Genomic DNA, 25708 nt, shown 5'->3' on the forward strand with positions numbered 1-25708 from the left:
TAGATGTTTCAGGAACAGAAGGTGCCAACTAGCAAGAAGTAAATAGTCTGGAACAAGTGAATACCCGAGGAATATCCCTCCCCCTAGAACTGACTGTGATCAGGCAACAAAAGCAGCATTACGTTAGGTCTCTACCACAGTGTACAAAGAGCTCAGGAAATTTAAGCTAGAGGAACTCTTTTTATTGGGGTTTTATTGCTTTTGCTTTGTTTTAATTCAGCAGCAGAATATTTGCCGGAGGAGCTGGAGAAGCCAGTTTCAGTCCACAAAAATGCCAATGATTTATTTATTGCTATCATTTAGGGAAAGGGCAGCAGTTGCTGGTTCTGAATATTTAACATCGCAGGGAAAAAGGAAGCCACACCAAAGCCTGCGTGTTCCATGCAAGCACTGCAAACCAGCATGCCCCCCTGGCCCCCAAATTCTGAGGTGGGAGAGCTGGGAAAGTATGCCCCAGCACACTCTTACAGGGACTGAGACGACTTCTTCAGACCTCGGCTTGCGTGTTCACGAGCAGCCTGTTGAAGAGATGCTCCTCTCTGAGCAGGGACCTGCTATGAAAGTCCAGGTAAGGACACGAGGTGCATCCGCAACTCAGAAGGTATCACCTGCGTTGCAGCCATCTCGGGAAAACTGCAATTTGTTTTACTTCATGCGTCATTTGTAATAATTCCCGGGAGAGCAGCAGGTGGGAGGGATTAGCATCCGTGGGTTTGCCCACCCAAAGCTGGCTGCAGCGAGATGCCTTTTGAAACACCGAGCGCTGTTCTTCGCTTGCTTCCCCCCTTCCCTGGTTTTCCAAGGGACTCAAGCAACGAGCCTCAGTCTCTCTAGCTACGAACTGGCTCAACCCACCAGATGTTTCTCGAAAAAGCATCCAGCCAGGCCACAGCCACACACGAGCAGAAGGGAAAAGAGGCAAAGACAATTTCCCATGCTTCTCGCGTGTCACGCTCACTGCAGAGCCCCATCCTTCAACACGTCACCTGCTGCGGAGGGATTTTTACTGCTGGCGTTGGCTATGGAGGAAACGTGCCTGACTCCAGGTGGGACCGAGTGTCAGGACATGGCCAGCATCTGCCTCTGACTCTCCCCCAAAAAACATCCAAGGGAGAAGCTCTTAGAGAAGCCTGTGCCTTCTTGTGACCGTTGCCGTCTGTGAAACACCCTCAGCAGAAGAAAGGGACCATCACCACCCCCCAAGTGGATGGAAGAAAAAAAATTAAGGTTATTTTTGAAGGGGAGCATTTCAAATCTCATAGCCAATTTGCAAATGGATATTCTGGCTGCGGTGTTTTAAATCAATATTTAGCTGCGCACACCCTGTGGGTCTAAGGGGCACAGAATTCAATAGCAAGATCAGTACACACCTTAGGACCATCCTGATACTTTATTTTCTGAAATTCTCTTTTTGAAAGCTTAAGGAAAGAGCAGCTAAAAAGGTGAATGCCCCGATGGCTGGCTATGGTTATACCCATCCTGGAGCCAGACCATCTAGCAAGCCTCTCACTGTCCATCACGATACAAGAGTGAGATTTAACCCGTGACCACCCACTAGCTGTCATCCCCAATTTTGTGCAGGATGAGGCTTCCCAGGCACCAGCTCAGTGGAGAGGGTGACTCTTTCTTCTGAAGATTTCGTTGTCTGGGTGGTGGAGGTTGCTTCCTCAGAAGCTGAAGGGAGCTCTGAAACAGCAAGCTCCCCAGGGCTTGGTTGTGACCACAGTGTAAGAGTCAAATCACTATTGCTAGTATTGAAACCTGGGTGCTTTTGTCCCTTAGTGGAATCCTTTACCTTTTATCAGGCACGGGGAGCCTCCTTAATACCAGGCAATTAGGCCGACAATGAAGAAAACACATTTGCATACCACGCTCAGACCAAAGGTTTCCATGAGTCACCCTGGGTGCACTTTCCAGGAGAAAGCGTTGATTCCAGTGTTGCTGGAGGGCGACAATAAATTGATTAGCCTCTTTAAAATTTCTCATAAAATTGTATTAACAAAACGGTAAATACATTACACAGAGACCGTAACCACAGGATGTTTACATAATGCCCACTGTGGACGAGTACTAAATACCATAAAAGACCTGAGACCCCCCCGAAAAGTCCGCAAGTTCTGGCTCTCACAAGGCAGCTAGAGCACCATGGTTCCTCCTCCTCCTCCTCTTCCTCTTCCCCCTTCACATTTCGGCTTCGGCGTTGTGAACTTTGCTGGTGGTTATTGCAATTCCTATCGCTAGGCTTCCGTTGTCGGAAAAGAGTTGAGCCAGGGAAGTGTTCAGCACAAGGCAATCCCCATCCGAAATGACAGAGTCAACGCGCTCCAGCACCGACCTGGGGGTCGCCTCCCACTTAAGGCGCCTCTGGTTCCTGTTGAGCTCGAGCCGGTAGGTGAAGTTGTCGGCTTGGGTCGGCGTGCCGATCAGCATCATGGTGGCGAAGAACTGGGGGTGGCCTTCGTACTTCTCCTGCTTCCTGAGGACCAGCAAAAACTGGTGGCCAAGGCAAGAATGCATGATGATCCAGTCCGTGGGCGCCGGCAGGTGCATGTCCGTGGCCAGGAAGACAATCTCTGCCCCCTGAAGGATGTTGATGCGGTGGGTCTGCCTCAGGTGGGACACCACCACCTCCAGGTGCCCTTCCCACGGGCAGGAGAAGAGCGGGCACGTGCAGGGAACCAGCTGGGGGTCATGCACCGCTTCGTGGTGGTGGCAGGGAGGAAGGACGCCTTGCTCCGCAGACGCCTGTGCAGCTGCACAGCGGGCTGGTGCATACTGCAAAAAGAGAGAAATTAGATGTGATAGCAGGTAGAGCAGGAACCGGCGCAGATATCCAAGCTGCAGACCCCGCAGACATCAGTCACCTAACACCCCGCCTAAAACAGCGCCGGTGGGAACACCAGGATCTCGGCACTCCGGGGATCAGGGGCAATCCAGACCTGGATCCGCACAGCAAAAGGTGCTGGCAGTTGCCTTGTTCTCCAGGAGAAGAGAGAAACGGTTCGAGCCACGATAAGTCACTTCGGATGAAAGTGATGTATGTGTTTAAAGAGCGATTTCATTAGTTCGGGGGGGGGGGAAATCTGATTAAAAAGAAAAAAAAAGCCCAACAAAGCAAGGACAGCATGGGGCATTTTATATAGTTAAGGCTCTTGCAGCTCGGAACAAGGAAATGAAATATGTATGGCTTTATTATTCTTTAATGAAACACACTGGCAAATACAGGCATTTCTCCCGAAACAATATGCTTTATAACACCCATAATTTGTGAAATAAAAGTCAGTTTTTATTGTATACGATGCCTTCTTTTTTTTTTTTTTGTCCATATATTTGTGCTTAATTGATGCGCTTACCTCCATAAATCTCAAATGGCTCTCAAAGGTGGATGGATGGCAAATTTAGGGCATTTTTATACTAAAGTAAATTTGGATTAAGGTAGGGCAGCTAGCTAAAAAGGCAGCAGCTCTTGCAGAAGGATTCCATGTGAGAGCTAGGAAGCAAACCACCCTGCCTCTGTCAAGCAGATGTTGCTGAAGAGAAATGAGTAAGTCTTATTCAACCAAAAGCGTATCCACATGTAATGCTATTCAGGAAGACTAATGGCTCTCCGCAATAACTCTGTGCGTAGACAAACCCTAAGGCACAGGGATGCCGGTCATGATTCATCCTACCCAATTTTAAACATTTACTTCAGCCACCCGAGACGGAAACCTGGTTACTTTGGACTGCCTCTGCAGTCCGTAGGGAGGCAGCCCTTCCCAGCGGTGGGCTCAGATCTCACCTGGAGTAATTCACCTCCTAAAGGTGGCACCGGCTGCCGCCGGAGTCACTAAGGCTGAGAACCAATCTGTCTCGTCGCACCTAAATTTTAGATGCTGAAACACAGGAGGACATTGTCTCTCTCTGAACTCCTTCGGAGATACTTACAAGGAATATAACAATTAAGAGTACATATATATATATGTACATTTTGCTTTAACATAGGTTTTAGGAAGGTTCATGTAATTCCCTGAATATTGCCCCACATCTGCTCGTTTTAACATCTGCTCATTTTAACATATGTACCCCAAATTACAGAAACTACAGTATGGTTCTAACATCTAACAGTTGTTCTCCTCCATGCCACATCCAAGTCAGAGTAGAGTTGGGCTTCATTCAGCTATTTTTGAGCAGAGATTTGTTTTAATCGGGGGCAAGCACAATCCTGTATAGCAGGTGCCAGATGCGTTGCGTTGCCTCGTCTCTCTATGGATACCGTGACGGTTTTCACTACAGCCTTGACGTGACAGTAAGTATTCTTACTGCAAGCAGTTCTTCCCACCAGAACTTGCTCTTTTGCTTTCCAGGATGTTTTGGAAGGCCATCTCTTGGATCAGCTGTCCTAACTCTCAGATGACCAGGGCTCCCTTGCCAGCCAGGATGACAAAGTCCTGGATCTCCACTCTCGTTTCGGCAGTAGGTGCCAGGGGATGTGATGGGCAGAGCAGGGTTGTGATTGCTGCTGCTGTGAAATTCACGGTTATTCCCAAGGCACTGGGTGTCAGAGGGAGCTGTTTCTTCTTCCTCTGGCATTTGATACGAAGAATAATTGAGTATTTAAGCCCTATTATTGAACATTGCAGCTTTTTCTTTGGAGAACTATTACTTCAATAGTACTGTCCTACTTTTCCCTTCCTCATATTTTATTTGTTTTGCTGTATAAAATTCAAGAATATAAACTTTCCAAGAAGATAATGAATTGAGGACAGATAAATGACTATCATTGTCTGGGAAATAAAACAGGTCATTATAAACTAATCGAGGTTTGTGGCTTAAGCTGCCTGCTTATCGTGGTGGGATTACTGGTTCACACTAAATTCCACATTAATTTTTGCATCCCATTAGGATGAAAGTTATGGTTAATTTAAACTCTTTTTGGTGAAGGAGGCAACTGCAATGGCAGATCGTAAAAGCCTTTTAAAAAATCCCTGAAATGCTAATTGCCTCATAAAATGAATTCTAATCTCCCAATCTAATACAGTGGGTGTGAGCAATTACTTTCTCTCACCAAACTGTTAATGCAACATTAGTGATTATACTAATTAAAACTAATGAACTCATACTCACATGCTGATAAACCTCTCAACCACTTGACAAGTTCCAGCCTTCTATCAGTTTTATTTAACTCCTCTTTAGGAAGATGAATCTTAAATTAACCTCTTGAATAACATTCAAAATTAGGTTTTGAAATGTGAAGCTTTATAGACTGTGTATAATTCCTCTCCAAAGATTACCAGAGTCAGAGAAACCATTTCCACTGAGGATGTAATTGAATTTAGAAATGCATTCTCCTAATTTGATAAGCATGGAGAGCAATGGTAACTCATCCATCTAAACTGTATCCAAGGTAAGAAAATACAAATCTCTCCAAAAATCACTGTATGACAAGCACGTTTCTATGGCTCAGGAACTGGAAAAATAAATTATAATGAGCAATTTATTCAATGTATCTTTCTTCTTTCCTTCATTTGTGATTTTTTTTTCTGTATGTGTGCAAATAATTAAGAATTCCCTTTCACATCTCACATTTTTTAACCATTTCTATGAACCACTTCAGCAAAGGATTTTTGGTATGACTTTGTTCATTTCAGGGTTATTGAAAATTCTGGAAATCCAGCACAAACGACATGATCTATTTTTATTCTCTGACTAGGTGAGAATCATCTTCAAAATCTGGTTTCTGAATTATTCAACATTCCTGTTTCTAAATTCTAAATTTTGTTATATTCTGAAAGAAATGCTTTAAAATTCCCTGTCTCTATGAAAAAAAGTCTCACAGAAAACTAGTATTTTATTTTTACTTTTGAGGTATGAGTGCAACTATTGGGGTGCCCGTGCCCTGGTTGGTCTTCCATATGGCTGTGAATCCAACCTCTAAAACTGAAATGCAAAACAAGCACAAAATGGTCACCTTGAGTGCATTTAAATGCTTGAATAAATATTTATGAACATTTTTTTCCCATGTTTAATCTGCTCCAGTATTTACTTTCCATCATTTATTGCCCGATTACCTAATAAAATTAGGTTCATTATATTGTTGTGTCAGTCCAGTATTATTCTCAATTATCTTTTAGCCTGTTGGCCAATTTCAGTCCAATTTAACTGTGTGATAGAAGTCTCAAAGGCTTTAATTTTTAACCGGTTTTGTGAGAAGAGGCAGCAGGGTAGAGAAATGTGACCCTTTCAGGTCTCCAGGGAGGAACAGCTTGCCACGTGGGCAATATTGCATTGTCAGGTAGGAGAGAACCTAAACAACAGCAGTTTGATCCCAAATGTATTATAGGCACCAGAGAACCCACATGAGACAGCGTCTTTATGAACAGGAGAAAAGGCTTCAGCTCGAGTGCTCCTCATTAGACACGAAATAATCCCACCGCGAGACACCAAACTGCAGGAAACCAGGCTCTGCCGCTCACGGAAAAAATTCTTTTTAATGATGCAGGTTATTACACTGTAATTCTTTCTAAGAATGAGTCATTTGGCAAAGAGCAATCTATAAACACAGGGTGCTTTTCTTATGGGGAAAAAAAAAAAAGAGTTATGTTTGGACCTGGCACACGGGGCTTCTGGGTCCTGCCCCAGCTTTTCTGCAGACTTTCTGCTAAAAATGCTACAAACCTCTCTAGGTGTGACTCACCTGTTCTAACTTTGATGTCTGAGGAGTAGGTGGTTAAGTCTGAAGAACATCAGCTCCTTTTACAGCCCATGCGGAGCCCCAGCGTGCAATTTATTTCATCCCATGAGATGCTGAAGGAATTTCCCCCTCCCCGGACACCGCTCTCTACACGCAACCAGCACCAAACCCATCCTTGGGGCAGCCCCACAGAGGTTTTACCGGTTTCTAGGCAAGAAGGAGAAGGGAACCCCTATTTCAGTCTGGAGACACTTGTACCACTATGGGCTTCTCCTGCCGCATTGGAGACCACACAGTCTGTGGAGAAAGAAATGGATGCCTGTTCACCTGAGGGTGTCAATCCATGGCTCCCTACCACCGCTACCCCTCTGGTCACCAGTGACCTGATAGAAAATCCAGGGGAAGGTGGAAGGGTAGATCCAAGGGGTAGAGATCTCCAAGAGGTAGAGAAGACCCAAGCGTATCTTTGAGTCTGCAGCTGCAAAACTGAGTGTCCCCCCCAGGAGAGAGGGCTTTGGTATTGCTCCTCACGCTCTGAGGGACCTTGCGTACTTTAACTAGCAAAGACTTTAGGTCAACGACGGTAAAAATAGTGCAAACAGAGGCAGAAACCCACACCACAACCCTGCTGGTGGAGCTCTTGGCCCTGTGGGGTGCAGGAACCGGCTGTACCACCGTCCCTCCAGCCCTGCTTCTCTGCTGCACGTTGGCACGGCTTCAAACGGGAGAGCGAAGGTGGTTGCTGCCCTGAGCGGCCAAACGCCTCGCAATTAAAGTCCCGACTCGCAAATGGGGAATTAGCTCGCTGCAAACCCCTCAGGGTGAGGGAGGGTTGAGTCCAGTCCTCCCACCCCATGGGAGAGGACCCAGACCCTGATGAGCTGGAGTAAACGGAGGGTGAGTAGCACCACCACATTGTAGAAGAATAAACGCCGCTTAGGTCTTCAGAGTGAAGGTTGAATGTCACCTTTCGGCACTTTCCAGTGTTCCCCAGTGCTATACTGGGAGCCTGGATGCTTCATTCATGCTTTTACTTACAGTAATGCACATAACGTGCAAAAAAAAATCAGCCTTTTACATGCCTATGAACAGTACCAGTGCGTGCCAAGAACGTCCCGAGGAGTGAGGACAAGGACTCGTTTGCTGCCTGGTCAATAAGGGTTTCTGACAGCAAAGCAGGTGCTGTGAATAATCATCATTTTTCCAGACACTTCACAGCTGTGCAACTGCACTTTATCCAGTGACGACACACAACTTTGCAGACACTCGTTAATTCCCCCATGGGCCGGGCTATTTGCGTGGGGAGGTCAAGGGTGTAGTTTGAAGGCCATCACCGTGGGGCTTCTGAGCAGGGTCGTGCAGAAAACATCAGCGATGAAAATCAAGCCGTCGGACACGCCAGCCAACACAAACCAGCAGACAGTGCTCCCTCCCGACCCCGGTCCAGCTTCAGAACCCCCTGGACATTGCAACCTAACCCTTCTCCTGAGGGGGAACCCCGATCTGCTCTTTCCGTGGATCCGAACTCTTTCCTCCTCAGCCACAGCTTCCCTGGTTGGATTACAGGAGACTTGGTAGGAGCCGTGTATGTTCGTGGGAGCTGTGAACCTTTGGTGGGGGCTGGGGGCTGCCTCCTGCTACAGCCCACCCTACTCAGATCCAGTCTGCTTTGTAAAACTTAACGTTGTTTGGGATAACACCCGATTCAGGCTGACTTTGAAATGTATTTTAAATTGTACGTACATTTATGTAAACACACATATTTACATGTAGACTCCTAACACTTACAGGTCTGTTTCAGATGTTTCTGAGAATAACGCAGTGGGGAAAAACACGGTTTTGCCCAGGTTAAACCATTCTGGTACCTTTTTTTATTTAAAAGATGGTGGGACCTGGGAGGATGGAAGCCCATGCATTTTGATGATGAGCTTATTTTTGCTGTCCTTGTGAAAATAGTCCCAAATTTGAGACTGCATATTTTTTTCAAAACTGCCTCAGAGAAGAGTTCATTTTGTCATGTTCTTCTATGAGGCTCATTGCTGTGGCTGTCTCTGTGCGTCACAGGCTTCTGTCAGCTGATATCTATGATGTTGAGCTAAAGTACAACGGCAGTGTATTTCCCCGTTTAGGGTCAAGGAATTTAGGCACAGCGAGATTAAAGTTCCAAGTGTATTGACCATATTTTGTTGCCCAGAAATAATCACACAGCCCCTGATTTTTCATACTAGAATTGCCTCCTAGAGCACTTGATATTTTCAAAGTCCAGCCTCCATTAACCTCAGATGCAGCTACAAGTGATTGAACTATCCACAAATCAGGTCTAAGACTTGAGGTCGAGCAACTTGGGAGCAGAGATCGACTGACTAGAAGCCATCCACGAAGAGCTTGCTGTAAATGACTCTCCAGCATCATACTGGGCTTTCCAGTGGAGTCCAGTTCTCCAGGGCGGCGTGGTCTTCCTCCCAGCTACAGGACCTCCTTGCTTATGTGCCATCGCTTATCTCTTCCACCACCCTCCCTGTGATAAGGGACAGCAAGGGATGCGGTCACCCTGTAGGTAGGTGAGCAACCTGGAAACGTCCCATGAGAACTTGGTGGATTTTTGGTTTTGACCTAAATATTTCTGCAGGCGAGGAAGGACCCAGGCCCTGCAGCCGTGGGGTGCTTTGAGTGAGAGCTCCGTGGCAATTTCCAGGGTTTCTGTTGAAACAAATCGACTTTTTCTTTGCCAGAGATATGTGCGATTTTTTCAGGTTTTTTTTAGTCTTTTTCCTCTTCCTTGGCTTCTCAGGGTCTGATTGCTTCTTCTCATCTGTATGGAAAATAATTTTCTAATTCTCAGCTTCTTTCTGCCTCATAAAAGCTTTGCCACCCACTAACATCCACCTCCACGTTACTTACACCCACCACACAGGGACAGATGCTCAAAAGAACTATAAAGGTGACATGAAGAAAGTAGTGAGTCTGTTAATCCTGATCTTCATTTAATTTCTCTTCTGCTATTTTTCAGTATGCTAATGAGATTTTCTAAATCTCTCAGATGAAAGAAAAGAGAAGGAAAAAAAACCCCCACCAAACCCCTCAACCTATTTTGTCAAAAGCTATACTTCCATATCTGAAATTAAGAAGTCCAAGTCAGGGCTCATGTTGGGGATTTATTTAAAATTTTAATTATACAAAATCCCATTCATTATGAATGCATCAGTTGAATTTCTTAAGTACTGAATATTAGTTGCAGCTTTGGCAGTGGAAGGATTTGTTTTCCCTACTACCAAATGGCACCGAGAGTACAACTTCAAGCTCATTTTGCTAATCTCAGTTTGCAACATAATCAGGCGTGACTTGGTGACACAGCGCACAGGATGTGTTAATGGCTGTCCTCACGCTAATTACACACCTCTGAGTACGCAGAGAAAATGCTGCTTTAGTACATGTCCACACTGTAGCACCACACTTCTCTGTGTCAGAGGACCCTGAATTTTAGATGAGGCCACATATTTTTAGAGGTATTACGGAAAAAGAGAAATTTGTTTTTGTGGTAGATGTAGCAAAAATATGTTACAGCATTTTAAATGTATCCCAGATGGAAAGAAAGACATTATTCTCAAATTAAAACCCCTTGCTTGCCTTTCAAAAATCAGTTTTTTCAGCATACACTGTCATGCAAGCAAAAAAAACCCAAGAAACTTGACATTCTTCAGTATATTGAAAACAATGTAATTATAATGAAATATAAACAGGATCCATACCAAAGCATTTCAATCTTGTAGATGCTTTCTGAGAGACACCCCAGGGTAGACACTGGCAGGGTGGAGGAAGGTCACGGTCTCCAGTTCTCCTGCTTTAAAACCAACTTTGATGGACCATTCCCAGCCCAGGTGGGAGGATACCGAAACGTCCCGTGTTTCGGGCTGAAGGGAGATGCACCACCTTACTGACCCTCAGCCAAAGCTGCAGATGGGTCATGGACACCCAGACAAATGATCCTGGTTTAGCTGCTGCGTTTGCTGGATCTTACCTGAAATCACTTTCTGTGCATTCTTTGAGGAATAAAATACATGGAGTATATACAAGCAAAACCATGCACGTGGGCAATTCCTGTGGAGCATCTGGCGCAGTTATTTGCTAGCCAAAATAAATGAAAAGCATGGAGACAAAATGGATGAAATGGAAGCATCTGGACCTGTGGAGGTCTGGCAGGTTGGCAAGTTGACATACATCACCCCCTCTGGGGTAATTGCCCTGTGCCTGCTCCAAGGGCTTAACCAAGGATGAATCTTAGATTTAAATCTGTAAGAACTAAAAAAAAGCACCCTGGCTGTGAGGGAACACGATATGAGACCATGACTGTGGGAACAAATAGGACCAGGCATGCTCCTAGTGCCCAGAGCATCCTTGCTCAGCGCAGGTTTATCCTGCACCCATGCTCACTACCCTCACCCACGTTGCCTTTCTGCTCTCTGTTATTTGGGTTTGGGACCCCCTGACAGAAACAGTGGCTTCTTGGAAATTTTGAAAGGCAGACAGCTACTAGGGATGAATCCAGATCCCGGATCCTGAGCTACAGCTACTGTCGGCGATAGAAGTGGAAAGGGTGGGCGGCTGCAGGTCAGAAACATGGTTTTCCTCCTCTGCTGGTAGGTTAGAGATAATCAGATCATTTCTCTCTCTGGTTTGGTTCTGGAAGACCCTGAACTTCCTCCTGGCCTAGTGCCCAGCCTCACAGAAGGGCTGGAGCCATTATGGATTCAGAAGAAGCCGGGCTGGAAGGTGGGATGTGCCCTTGGGACCTGATTTGCAACTTGAATTCTCTTTGTTGCATTTTAGGACTGAGCACAACGCAGTGACAACAAACCGTAATGCAGAGTATTTAATGTTGCATTGCAACTGCCAATGCACTGGAGCATGGAGAGGTTTACCCTCTTCTCTTTGGGCTAGAAGAAGATTTTATACCTTGTTCTAAGCAAGGGTGATGCCTCTAAACGCCATCCCCTTTGGCAAGTATCAGAAGGCAAGGCACAGGCTATCAGCTCTTGCTCCAGAAGGGCAGGGTGTAAAACCACTGTTTATCACCGGATCGCTCATGAGGCAGTGCTGGTTGTGGCTCTGGGTGATGTAGTGAACGGCCTGAATATGTGAAAAGAGATAATCGAAATGTAGAATTATCTGAAGATTCACTTCATCCTTTATCCACTTTGTATTTTGGATAAAGCCTGTTAACAAAGTGCAAAACCATTATAGGCTTTAATTAAAAGCAAAGTGATAAAGTAGTTCCAAGCTGCATCTGCTCTGTCTGATAGGGGAGGCAGAGTTCACAAGAGCCCTATATCTAACCTGTTGATTTCGTGTCTTACATTCACAATGAAAAAGAAATTAATATGGAAAAGAATTTAAAAAAAAAGAAAAGAAATGATTGCCCACTGTGCTCATAAACTTACCAGTTCAGACTGGCTCTAATAACTCATCATCCAATATTCATTTACAAGTTACTACAGTAACAGCGTGTCTCCGAGAGGAGCAGATTTGCTGGTGTTAGCTGAGATAATTAGACCAAATCCACCCTGAGACAATCGAAATGCTTCCCTTCCATCAGGCAACCTCCAGCTATCGCAATTATATGACATTTAAATCCACTAACTGCTCTTTCAGAAACGCACCGCGGGAGTGCCAAAGGACGGCACAAACATTACCGGTCTGTTGGAAGGAGAGAAGGGATGAGACGGTGGGTGCTGAGCAAGCCCTCGTCCTCTCTTTGATGGGACCCATGTCTCCAATCCCACCCGCACACACCGCCGGGCCGAGGATTTGCTTGGTGGTCTGTGTCACGTAGCTCTCGCAATTGCCACGGGGTAATGTACAATTAAGCCTAAACCAGGCAGATCACAGCCGAGGTCAGACCCGGGGCTGGGATGGAGCAGAGGGCATGCAATGCTGGCTCCCTGTCCTGTCCCATAGGGCTGTGCCTGTGCCTGTGCAGTCGCTGAGCACCGTATGAGCCGTAAGACATTCCTCATTATCGGTTAAGACCTTCTCCTGAGAGCCGTGTCTGGGGAAATGCAAGAGTGGCTTAAAAATCACGCCTGTCTCCCTCCTGCTGAGGCACCGCTGGTACCGGCGGGCGACGAGCATCTCAAAGCCATCTACAATAGCCTGATGTGGCAGAGGTCATGCTCAGGTTTCAGGAGCATTAGTTAGAGAAAAGGGGAATATATATTGTGCCGGGCTCAGAGTAATTCTCCTTTCCCCTGCACATCCCTGCCTCTTCTCCACTAGTGACTGAACCCTGAGCTTTCAGCTTGCCCTTGCTCTGGGTGCCTGCAACGTGAGTGCGGCATTGAAGGAAAAAGTCTCCCTGGTACAAGACAACTCAAAATTCATCATTATTCCACTGTCAGCTGAAAGCGTGTCTGGAGTTTGTGCTGTCAGTCTCAAGAAAGGGGAAAAAATGCAAAATGATCTAGATAAACCAATGTGAGCCGTTAGCTTTGGGCACGAAACACAAACTGCAAGTCTGGGGAAATTCTTTTAGTTTGTGTAATGTATGCTGATGCTTCATTGATATATTCTTTGTGGCAAGGAAAGGGCCATTTCTGTGGAAACATCTGGCTTGTGTCACAAATACTTCTTTTAATTTTGTGCAAATCATAACCTGCTCCTTCTCCTTCCTCCCCCTCAAATTCTCAAAGAATAGTTCTTCTAGAAGTTTTCTTCACATGGGGAGGATGCAGGTGGAAATAAAGAATAGAAAGGGAGGCTCAGCTTAGCCAGAGAAGACAATGTTCCACCTAGAGCAAGAAATTATCTCTATTAATAGACTGAAATTAAAGTGTTTTGTTGAAATAAAAAAAAACCACCACCAACATGCCGCTAAGTTAACATTCATGCTATGGAAAGGTAACGTATTGACAGCCTCTGAGTCTGCAGTGCTCTGCCTCCAGAAGGAGCAGAGCACAGACAACAACGGCGTTCATTTTTTTTCCTACTTGTCCTGTCAAAATGCCTCAGATCTGAGACAAAACGGTCTTCCCTTGCCAGGAGAGGTTGAGTCAATCTCCATCTGTGCCTCCCGCAGCACTGCCCTTTTGGGGACAGAATCCCCCGGCATCCCCTGGCCTGCTGGCACCTCCACTCTGACCTCATGTGCCAGCAGCAAGAGGGAGCATAGAATCACAGAATCACAGAATGGTTGAGGTTGGAAAGGACCTCTGAAGATCACCTCGTTCCAACCCCCCTGCCATAGGCGGGGACACCTTCCACTAGACCAGGTTGCTCCAAGCCCCATCCAACCTGGCCTTGAACACTGCCAGGAATGGGGCAGCCACAGCTTCTCTGGGCAATATGTGCCTGTGCCTCACCACCCTTGTAGTAAATAATTTTTTCCTAATATCTAATCTAAATCTACCCTCTTTCAGTTTAAAACCATTGCCCCTTGTCCTGTCACTACAGGTCCTGGTAAGAAGTCTGTCCCCATCCTTCTTATAAGCCCCCTTTATATATTCAAAGACTGCTGTAAGGTTTCTCCAGGCTGGACAACCCCAACTCTCTCAGCCTTTCTCCATCACAGAGGTGCTCCAGCCCCCTGATGTTTTTCGTGTCCCCCCTTCGGACCCGCTCCAACAGTTCCATGTCTGTCCCGCGCTGAGGACCCCAGAGCTGGACGCAGGACCACAGGTGGGCTCTCACCCGATGGGAGCAGAGGGGCAGAATCCCCTCCCTCGACCTGCTGCCCACGCTGCTGGGGATGCAGCCCAGGACACGGGCGGCTTTCGGGGCTGCGAGCGCACGTTGCCGGCTCGTGCCCGGCTTTTCATCCCCCGGTACCCCCAGGTCCTTCTCGGCAGGGCTGCTCTCCATCCCTTCATCCCCAGCCGGTATTTCTGATACTGGGGGTTGCCCGACCCAGCGGCAGGACCCTGCACTTGGCCGTGATGAACCTCATGAGGTTCACGTGGGCCCACTTCTTGAGACTGTCAAGGTCACTTTGTCTTCCATCCCTTCCCTCAAGTGAATCAACTACACTGCTCAGCCTGGTGTCATCTGCAAACTTGCTGAGGCTGCACTCAATCCCACTATCTATGTCATTGATGAAGATATTAAATGGCATTGGTCCCAGTATGGACCCCTGTGGGACACCAGTCATGACTGGTTTCCACTTAGATATTGAGCCATTGACTGTAACTCTTTGGACGCTGCCATCCAGTCAACTCCTTATCCATCTAACAGTCCACCCATCAAACGCATGTCTCTCCAACTTAGACGTAAGAATGTTGTGGGGGACCGTATCAAAGGCCTTACAGAAGTCCAGGTAGATGACATCTCTAGCTCTTCCCTTGTCCACTGGTGCAGTCACTCCATCGTAGAAGGCCACTAGATTAGTCAGGCATGATTTGCCCTTGGCGAAGCCCTGTTGGCTGCCTCTAATCACAGCGCTGTCTTCCATATGTTTTGACATCTTCCAGGAGGATCTGCTCCATGATCTGACCAGGCACTGAGGTGAGACTGACTGGTTGGATGTCACCAGGGGATGACAATGTTGTTCATGGGGAAACCATGAACAATCCAGAGGCGAAAGACCCATCACCCAGCAGAGCCGCAGCTCCTGGAGTCTAATTATTTTTAAAGTCGGGGAGGCTTTTGCTGGAAATCCATTGGCCTAGGGTGTGCAGCTCTGGCTGAAGCACCACGAGCTCTTTCTATTGCCTCTGGTCTCTCTGGCTCTCCATCCTAAAATTTCCTGTTTCAGTGCAAGTGTAGCACTGGAGAAAGGAGGCAGAGGGGCCACATTTCTTGTTCAAAGCCATTCTTGCACTTTAATGTCCCCTCTCACACCCTCACTTGTCTTGTGGGATGGTTTTATGTTTTAACTTCAGCCAGGTCCTCCCCATGCAGGCAGCTGAATAGATGTTCTTATAAACTTGTCTGGCTGTACAATACTCTATACCTTGCACATCATAAAACTGAATAATTGTACAACTACTCTAGTACACTTATGGGTTTTGAGGATTTGAGAGCGGGCTGGATTTTTTTTTTTTTTTTTGGTATTTTCAGCTTTCTATGGAGACCTTTTTACAGAGCTTTCTGTGTGACGTTATTGAACAAGACGACAGACCACTCATTTCATGGTGTCAAAGGCGTTTTGGCCTTTCTTTCCCAGGACAAACCTCTCACCTTCTTCCCAAAGGGCTGCCGGGGCTGAAGGGCAGAAGCATGACAGCTCAGGGATGGGACACCAAGAGAAGATCTGCTCCCCATCCCTCACGCTGCAGTGGTGCCTACCTGCTCCCTGGGCCAGGGTGCAGGGCGTGCGAGGGAGGGCACGGCTCCAGCGCCCATCGCCTGTCAGGATGCGACCCTGGGGTGAAGAGCACGGCTTTGCTGCAAGGAACTGCACAACCCCTCCGTTCTGACGACCTGAGTCAGTCAGGGTGGGTGTTACATCTCCTGCTGGGTTCTTATCGGGCTGGGAGAGCTCGGGACAGACCTCTGGGGCCAGGCTTAACGAGCAGGAATGGCTGTGTAGTGTTTTTGCAGCCTGGCGGGCCAAAAGCGTGAATCGGGCATGTAGTTACTACAAGAGGGACACCCAGACTCCCAGGAGAAGACCTCGAGTGCTCCTGAGACTCCACCAGCAGCTACTTGCTCAGTGAAGGCTATTAGGCACCTCCATGCCCTTGTCAACATAGCTTCCATCTGTCTTTAAACCCCTTCATTTCCCTCCTTTCCACCCTATGAGCATGCAGTGATGGCTTACCCCGCAATTCCCAAATCCGCAGCGAGTCCATGCTAACTCAGAATAACGTCTTTTAGATCCTCGGGGCTTGCAAAGACTTCAGGGAGAAGGATAGCTTTACTTAGCAGAAGAAACACCTGTGACAAACAACTGGATAAATTTGGGGTGTGATTTGTCTCATCTAAATGTATATCTCTAAATGAGAGGCATGCTCAAATCTGAGCTACTTCCCTGAAGCTCCCTTAATAATGGAGATAAGATGTACCTCCACAGAGCAATTCATCACCCCTATTTTGAACCTGCGCATCTTCAGGGAAAGATGAAATTACCGTGCAGCACCTGCCGGAGATGTTCCCTTCTCTTCCTTGGCTAGAAGTGGAGCTGGGGTCACTGGCCCAGAATTGGACATCGGTCTTGAAAAGTTTCACCACGTTCAATGCAGCAGGGAAGTCACGACTCGGAGTAGCAAAGGGTGTCGGGAGACAGCGGCTGTGACTGTTTAATGGGTGATTATGATCTGCCTATTTGCCTAATGCAGAAAATCCCTTGAGCTGGCACATTTTCTTCCCAGCTAAGGGCTGGTCATCCTAATTTTCAGGCCTCTAGATTTAACAGTGAAATAAAACTAATTTACAGCCCTTGCCATTAGAAGGACAAATTTTCATCTCCATCCTTCGGGTAAGAGGCACTATAACAAATGAATGATTACTGACCCATGATACCTATTAGAGATTGCAGTTGGGTCATCTCATTTGTTGTTTTAACACAAGAAATTAAGAGCCCTAGCAGGGCTGTCACAAAAATTGAATTGATAATGAGACGAACGCTGCCTTTACCAGAGGCTTTTTCTAGAATTACATGCGGGAAAAGCTCAGCAACGACAGGACCTCGAGCCGTGGGCCCAAATCGTGGAGCCCAGCAGGACTTTTCCACTTCCACTGGTTTCCTCCCATTGCTACCTGGAAACGCAAACTGGCTCCCACATGTTGGACTTCGTACAAAGGAGCAGTTAGCCGTGTACGTGCTTGGCCATTTCTCCTCCATCACTGCCCGCGGCTAAATTGCCCACCAAAGAGGATTTGAATCAAAAGGGGGTAAATGAATAGGACGGTTTGCTCCCAAAAGCAGCCCCCGTGGCAGATTCCTATGTACTTAGCCTGATGCTGATTGCAGACCGGTCCCTGCCGCCAGGTGACAAAGCTGGTCTCCTTCAAAAGCATCCTCAGTGATGGGAAACAAATAGCTTTCAAGTTTTAAGTGAAATACTGAAGAATGTCTTGGACAACCCAACTCTGAGCTGTGTGAAGGCGGAATTAGACCCTAGCAGTCCTGCAGAGTCTTAAGCTCAAGACACACCTATTTGGCTTCTGCTCAGACCCTCCTGCCCCCAGACCGGGGGGGCTGTACATCATGCACATGTAGCTCAGCACCACAGCACCGATCCTGCTCTGAGCCTGTTCTCCAGCTGTGCCCTGGACCCTCGAATCTGCTGACCATCCCTGATTTAGCAGCGTTGCTCCTCCCTGCAGCCTACCCTGACTCACCAGGCTTCTCCCATCGCGCCACACGGTGCCCTGAGGTTGTCTCATGTATTGAAGGGAAGAAAATTGTAAGAACTGACTGCCACTTAATCAACTACTAGCTCGTCACTAATTGACTAGTGGTTCCTCTTTCCGATCTAACATAAGATGGAAAACTGTCCCAGTGCCCTTAGTTCATAGAGGCCTGTTTAGTGCATCCACAGGCAGAGAAAGTACTCAGAGCAGCATCCTAACCTTACTTTGTGGAGTTGGGTTCTGTCTTTCTTCTCCACACCAGGGTTTCATCTTAGCACTGAATGGAAGGAAATCAGAGCTGTAACTCTTCCTTCTACAGCTGAGCAGCAGAGCTGACTGCCCTGTTTTCATGGGCTCGGAAGCACAAACCAGAGACTGTGCAAGGTTGTGGCACGAAGCTATATGGCAAGACCCTCGTCAGATTTAGACCATAGCCCAGAAGTTAAATGATCAATGAAGGACTTTTAGTATCTTCACTGCTTTCTTCCATCCACAGCCACTCAGGCCAGTGCGGTCCAGCACGGAACAGGGCTGTATGAACACAGCTCCTCCACCACCGCAAACCAGAGCAGACCCAGTACTCACCAGCTTAGGATGCAGATCATTAACCTCATCCCTGCTTAGGGTCTTTGTCAACACTGGTGAGAGCAGCTACCTTCAGGGCAGGCAGGGGGAGAACCTGCTCCCACAGAAGCGCTGATGCGGTTACGGTGAGAAACATCCCACTCCCTTTCTGCTGCTGCAGTCCCAACTCGTGCATCGCAAATGGTCTTTCCCCAGAGCTGCTTTGTCTTTCTGGTGGTCCTGAGGTTGCAAGGGCAACATTGCAAAGTCGGACCTGCAAGTCACACCTCCATCTCGCTTCCCACATGAGCTTTGTCCTCATTTATTCCTGCTGCCTGTTTTATACGAAGATCTGCTTTAGCTTTTGGGCTTGCGCCAGTACCATTCGCTAAAATTATATCAAGCATTGATTGGTAATAGATATTTTACAGGGCAATGCTATTGAGGATACATTAAGCAAATGGAGGAGCAGGCCCATGCTGCTTTCTTCCTTTCACTCTGCTGCTGTTTCTTAGAACGGCAATCAGCAGCAGCAGAGATGTAGAGGACCTGAATCAGCCACAGCTTCAACTGGCCAGAGATCATCCAAATTAATAAGTTATGGAGAAGATTCGGTGTTGTGTTAAATAGCGGTGGGCCTGGTACTGCCCTTGGTTACAGAGTAGTTACATAGATGATCTTGTGAAATGAGAAGGGTTCAAGGAAAAAAACCCCTTGTGATTCAAGAACCTCAGCATTGCGGTCTGCCGTACTGCTCCGTGTTTCATTTTCACTTATTATCGCTCAATATTTTATTTCCTTCTGTGCTTAGAAATGTGCCGAGCCCTGGTGACAGTGATGGCTGGGTACTATTTTTCAAGCCATGTAACTCGGGCAGTGAAGTAGAAGGGACAGTAAAAGAACGGGAAAGGGGAGACACAGTCACATCTCTCAGTGATGGACATTAAGGTGACACTGGCAGAAGAAGAGAGGAAAGTGAATGTTTCAGGATGAGAAACTGAGGTAAAAAAGAGGTTTAAGCAGCAAATTTTCACTAAGATATGGAGCAAGGTAAACTATGACTCTTAACAGGCAGATGTGAAAATGAGCACCAGTGACAGCAGTATCAACCTAAACTGACTTGCAAATGCCCTTTTGCTGGAGTTCCTTGCTACTGACTTTACACAGGTGACTGCAGTTAAAGGCTGAAAAATTAGAAAAGACTGTATGAAATCACATCAGGATTAAGTTAAACCATCTGAAGCTGCAGAGTGGCAGAGTTACAGCTAAACTTCCTTCCCAGTTTGGTCTGGCACTGTCCTGATTCCCGCATCACTTGGCTATTTCTCTCCGCTGCCTCTAAGGGGAGTTGAGGGCATCTAAGCTGAGCTCAGATGCAGACGCCTGGTTTTCAGCTCCTACGCTCAGGTGAGATGAATCCCATCCTGCTCCTGCCTGGGCTCCTGAGCGTCCTGGCCACCTTCCAGCCCTTTGATTCCGTCTCTTCCTCATCCATCTGCCTGGCCCTGCACGGGCTTGTGCCCATGTTGCCTCAAACATGGTCCCCTTGTTGTCTCCGTGTCCTTCTTCAGATTAGTGCTTTTATGAATTTAGGCTTTCCTAACGACATCTCCGCTCTTCCCTGGCTTACAGACATACCTTTGCTGAGGGGAGACAGGGCAGCCTGAACCCGTGCCAAGGAAAAAGCGGTGCAAGCCATCAAGGTCCAGACCTCAAACCCAGACTTCGTCTCTAATTTATCAGCTTAAGCTACCTTTATACAGGTCAAGAAAACACACAAGGAGCCATTCCCCGGCCCTGAGGACACGTGGCACGTCTTGCATCTGTGTGGTTCAACTTGCCTCTTATGGTGTGAGAGGCACGTTGTGCCTGGTGGGAACAGCCCCTGGTCTCTCCCAGCTCATCAAGGAGAGCACTTGCTGGCACGGGCCAAATCCAGGGAGAGTGCCGGCCATCCCGCGGGGTGGGTGATTGCAAGTGGGTGCTGTGACCTTGGTCTGCTGTGGCTTGGCGGGTACAGCCATACCCGTATTTCCCACACCCAGACGTGGCTCAGCTTGTGCAGGCGAGCAATTCACGGCAGGGATGTTCATGTGCTGCTTCCCAGGCCCTTGAAGGTTAATGGTTGCACAGAGACTGTCAGCCTTCAGGGACATCTTTTGGCATCTTTCCTAAGCACTCGGTCATTTGGAAGGGAAAATAATAATAAGCGCTTTCCCGTGGAAGGCTTTTTCTTTTGGCATCTTAGGTCAAGACGCAGTTACCTGTCGGGTACATGTTTGTTTTCGTAAGGCACTATGTAAAAGACGTCTCTTCCTTCAAGCGTACATTGTGTCAGCAGCTCTTTTGGACCAATTTCAACTCCTCAGCCGTACCGCAGCTCTTCTACGGCTAGAAGAGGGCATTCAGGCTTTACCTTCCCTGTCAGCTGAAGAGTCACACCGCTCTGCAAACTGTCCTTGAAATCAATGTGCTTGCTGTATTAGAAATACTTAGCACATAAATTGTAGGACATGGAGGCAGTGCTTGTTACAAGGCATGATAAGCGTGCAGTGAACCTGCTGTACAAGCTCATTTCAAGATCTAGCACAGACTCCTCGCTCTCCCGCCTGCTTGGTTCAGAGCTTTAAGGGAGAGTGGGCTTGTGAAGGTACGCGGCTAACCCCATCCAAACTCCAGTCAGCCAGAAATGGGGCTGAGCTTTTTCACACATTATACTTTTTTTTTTTTTATGCTGATATGCCCACACTCCAGGTTTGGTAGTAAAATGAGCTTTCCCACCTAATTTGAGTACTTTCATCTGAAGCTGAGGATGTTTTTGGGTGGGCGGTGGTTAAAGAACACTAAAACAGGAATGGAAGTGGCATACCCACATTTCAGCAGATGCCTCCACAGGGCTTGATAGTGTACACACTGATAAATAATCATAAATGGGCACCTTACCCTGGAATAGCGAGACAGTGAGGGAAAGAATGGGAACTGTCTATGCAAGTTTTACATGTGCCCCAGCATTTGAAAGCCTGGGAGACCACGGTAAGGATGCATGCAGAAGGTTTTTTTTGGTTCCAACCCCACCAAGGAGAGCTATGTATATATGTGTAACTATTAAAGGCATATCTTCCGTGTTTGCAAACCCAAGCCTATAAAAAGACAAGCTTGTTTACCAGGGAAAGTCTTCCTCTGTGAAAAACCTAAAGGCTCTTTAGACGTGCCAAATTGATTTCTTTGTCTTCAAGCACGAATATCAATTAAGCTGAGGTTATGTCCTAGCTTAAAAGCAGGGTAAGATTTATGTGAACAATCAGTTTCAGTTACAGGGAATTAATTTTAAGTGTATAGTACGGGCATAGGAGTGCATTACTTTCCTTTTATGTCATTTGTTCCCTGATACTGGCACGCTGGAGCAAGGGTATCTCAAGTAAATTTGGCTTCTCATTATACACCCAAATCCCATCAGCACAACTACAGACACCTGGCGAAGGGTCACATTCAGTTGAACACGCTCAGCTGTGCGCAGGTGACACCGTGTTTCAGTGGAGGCACCTCAAGGTTTCCTAGACGGGGCTGGTAGAGGAGCTGCGGCTCCAGGGAGAAAATCAGATGCTGAGCGGCCGGAACGGGTCTCCATTTGCACTGGAGTGGTGGATTTCTCACTTGGCTGCTTTACCGTTGTGCCACCCTCATTTTTTCTGCTGTTGTGATTTCTCCAGCACTGAGCATAACAGGTACCTTGAAAAAGGACCGTACAGAAAGGGTGAACTGCTATAAACCCCAGTTCTTAGCTGAACAAAGCCAGCGTAGCTCCGCTACGGCCGCTGCAACCTCTGCTACGGAGCTGCGCTGCTAGGAGCAGGGAGACACGGGGACAGCAGAGGCTTTCACAGTTGGCGTGCTTACGTGAGGGAAGATAAATTTAGGATCCAGTCCTAGTTTCTGTGGACTGTGTTTTACAGGAGAAAGTAGCTAAAAGAAACCAAGCTGCAGTTTACTGTTTCCAGGAGAGACGTAGGTATGGAGTCATGTTTCTTCTAGCCCAAGATGCTTGTGGTTTTGCCTGCGTGATGACCTTGCTTCAACAGAAAGAATGGAGGGTGATCCCTGCCCCGATCCCTTCCACCATCGGGGCATTCCTGTGGGAAGTAGGAGATGCTGCTCCCCTGCTACGGGAGAGACTTTTCACTACTAGGTTGCTTGCAAGCAGCGGATGAAACGTAGACTGAAAGCTGCTGCCAGGGAGTTGTGTCTTCTGCCCTCCGTGCGGTCATTCTATGTTGGGTACACTCACAAATTAAATACAGGATCCAGTCGCGTGGGGAGCATGGGACTGCCCGATTTTGCACCCAGAGAGGTACAAGTGGGAGACGCTGAGCTGAGCAAGGTGGTGTCCTAAGATGTCAGCCCTTTGGGGGCAAGGAGGCACACCAGGCACATTAGTGCATTTTCAGAACCAGCTTTGGTGTACAGGGGCTCTTACAGCGCCTAAGTGACCAGGGGAGTCTTTTGGAGTTAGAGACCAAATAGCATCTCATCTAATTGTATTTTAGGAGCTGGATCTTGCCCTGAGTCCCCACCAGGTCGTGCTCATGGACAGGTAAAAGAAATATCACGATTTGCTCCTACACTGGCTAAGGCACCATCCATCACGGGAACTTATCCATCCCCTATATACTGGGGGACCACTGACAAGCTTGGGCATCTCAGTCTATTGACTGCAGAAGAGTTACTTTGCTCTGTGACACCACACTTGAGCTTGCACCAAATGGGTCTCGTACAGCTAGCTGAGAAAAAGGGGACACCTTGAATGAAGATATTGGGAAAATGCATTCAAAAGGAAGGGCCAGGTTCTGGAGGTCTCCGCTCTGCCAATGGGAGCTGAGCCTGATGGTGGCTGTGGCTGCAGAAGAGGGTGGGAAGAATGAAACTAGGCTCAGCCAGATTGGGGATTCAGTCTGAAATGCTTGCACGGGGGTTCCCTGGGTGTGGAGCACACGATATCGGTGGCACGCAAGCCTGGCACGGTGTGGGGACCTATCAGTCATAACATGCATCCTCACCAGCGCTGCTGATCTTGGTGCCCGGCAAAAACTTGCTTGCGGGTCTGTGCATCCATAAATCACTTATGCCCTGACACATTTGCAACCTCCTCTCTTCCTAGAAATGTAGTTCTCCGATCCAGGAATCCTGCGCCTGGCTCAGCCCAGCTACGTAGCCTTGGCTCAGACGGATGAGGAAGAGCTGGGAGAAAGTCTGGGGAGCAGTGATTCATGAGATAAGAAAGGTGAAAAGGCAAACGGAGGTAGGATTGCTGAGAGGGGGATCGGGAACAACTCAAGAATTCAAGAAGAAAAAACACCAGCATGGGAAGGTGTAAAAGCCTAGATGGCAACACAGAGAGTTGGAAAGGGGAAGCTCAGCAGCACTGAGGACCTGTCAGAAATGCAGTAGAAACCAACCCTTCCCCAGCTGACGGCTGACTTCCTACCCTGCAAGGACTCTTCAGGGGTCTTACCGGGGACACCGAGCATACTAATGCTTAGCCTGGTAGCACGTTAAATCCCAGCTATCTCTTGTCTGTGTCAACCAATAAATAACTGTGTTATACTTCAAAGGTGTGTATATTCTGCTTACAGAATCTCTTTGTGCATAGCAAAGGGTGCCTGAACAAAGTGACCTAGAAAAGGAGGATTACAGTTTCCTCTCTCCAGCATAGAAAGCCGGCATGACCAATAGAAGAAAACCCGGGTTCTTTGTTCTTGTTCCCCCTTTTAATCTTCATCATCCCTCCAGCTGATGAAAACGAAACACTTTCATTGTGATTTGTTGGTGTTGGGGGCTACCAGAAAGGCATAGGGGTAAAAGAGGCAGCCAGCGTTGTATTTCCACTTGTACACAAGTGGAAAGTGATGTATGTAGTGTGTCATGGTGTTGACTCTTTTTAAGGACAAAAATTCAGATTTTAGTAAGAGTCACAGCACAAAATACCTTTGAAGATGTGGACCATTTAGGTAGTGGAAGGTGTCAGTCTGCTGGGCTAGAGTATCTATGGTGTCAAGAAGAGAAATCTGGTTAAAGTGTTATGCTCTGTGTTTCAAAGTTTTGAGACCACTGAAAAGTTTCAAAAACAAATCACAGAAAAAGTGTGATTCGTCTTACCTAACATCACAGGTTCACAGGCATCTGCCTATGATCTAGTCAATATAGGCTCTCCTAACAGTCAAAGTAAATAGCATAGTCCTCTGGGCTCACCTCCTGATCTGCTTTTGCATCTACCCTAGGCATGCCTATTTCCCTCCACTGGGTAAAATGGGACCCTCCATTTAGTCACTGTCTTTTATATTTGGCACCAGAAAAGAGCAGTGTGCGAGAAGGGAGGAGTCACTGATATTGTTGAATGAATTCAAAATAAGGACCACTGGCTCTGGCTGGGATGGAGTTAACTTTCTTCACAGGAGCCCATATGGTGCTGGACTTTGGATTTGTGACCGGAACAGCGTTGATAAAGCACGGATGGTTTAGTTATTGCTGAGAAGTGTTTGCACAGCATCGAGGTCTCTGTTTCTCGCTCTGCCCCCCCCCAGCAAATTGCATGGCGGTGGGTGAGAGGTTTGGAGGGGACGCAGCCGGGACAAATGACCCAAACTGATCAAAGGTATATTCTATAACATCATGCCTAGCAATAAATTGTGGGGGTGGGGGTTTTCCAAAGCAGTCTTTGCTTGGAGACCAGCTGGACATCGGTCTGCTGGTGGGAGGTGGTAAGTGACTGCTTCTGCATTTTACTGGAAGTTTATAACATCTGGTTGCATCAGACTTGAAAAAAAACCTTTCTGCCTTATATAAGGTCTCAGCAATATTACTATTGTAATCCTGAAAATCCTGTTTGAACAATGGCAGCTGCAGGGGCACCCACACTTAATGAAAGAGCAGTTTGGCAAACGAAGCTGAAGCATGACCCAAAGCTAAGACAAAAAAGCAGGAAGTGGAAAATTTTGAAATACTGAGAATGACACGTTTGGAAACAGACTTGTGTTCATGCCATTTATGGAAAAGATAGTCCGCAGGGCTGAGCCCCGCATTAACTTCACCTCGTCTGGTTGTGTATGATATGAAATGTTTAGGAGGTCTGGCAGCCAAACGTGTCGTGTCGACGCTTTGGCAGCTTTGCTGTCCGATGCCCTGGGTTTC

General features: G+C 47.2%; 1 protein-coding gene across 1 annotated transcript in view; it reads right to left on the reverse strand.

Moving 5' to 3' along the window:
• Positions 1–2101: 2101 nt before the first annotated feature.
• The window catches only part of SIAH3 (siah E3 ubiquitin protein ligase family member 3), a 45050-nt gene continuing 21443 nt past the window's right edge, over positions 2102–25708 (reverse strand). Inside the window, exon 2 of the mRNA XM_075045841.1 lies at positions 2102–2775. Within this exon, the coding sequence (XP_074901942.1) occupies positions 2182–2775 (594 nt within the window). The 3' untranslated portion in view covers positions 2102–2181. The remainder of the gene's footprint in view (positions 2776–25708) is intronic.

This window comes from Buteo buteo, chromosome 14 (genome assembly GCF_964188355.1).
Source record: "Buteo buteo chromosome 14, bButBut1.hap1.1, whole genome shotgun sequence".
Classification (NCBI taxonomy): Eukaryota; Metazoa; Chordata; class Aves; order Accipitriformes; family Accipitridae; genus Buteo; species Buteo buteo.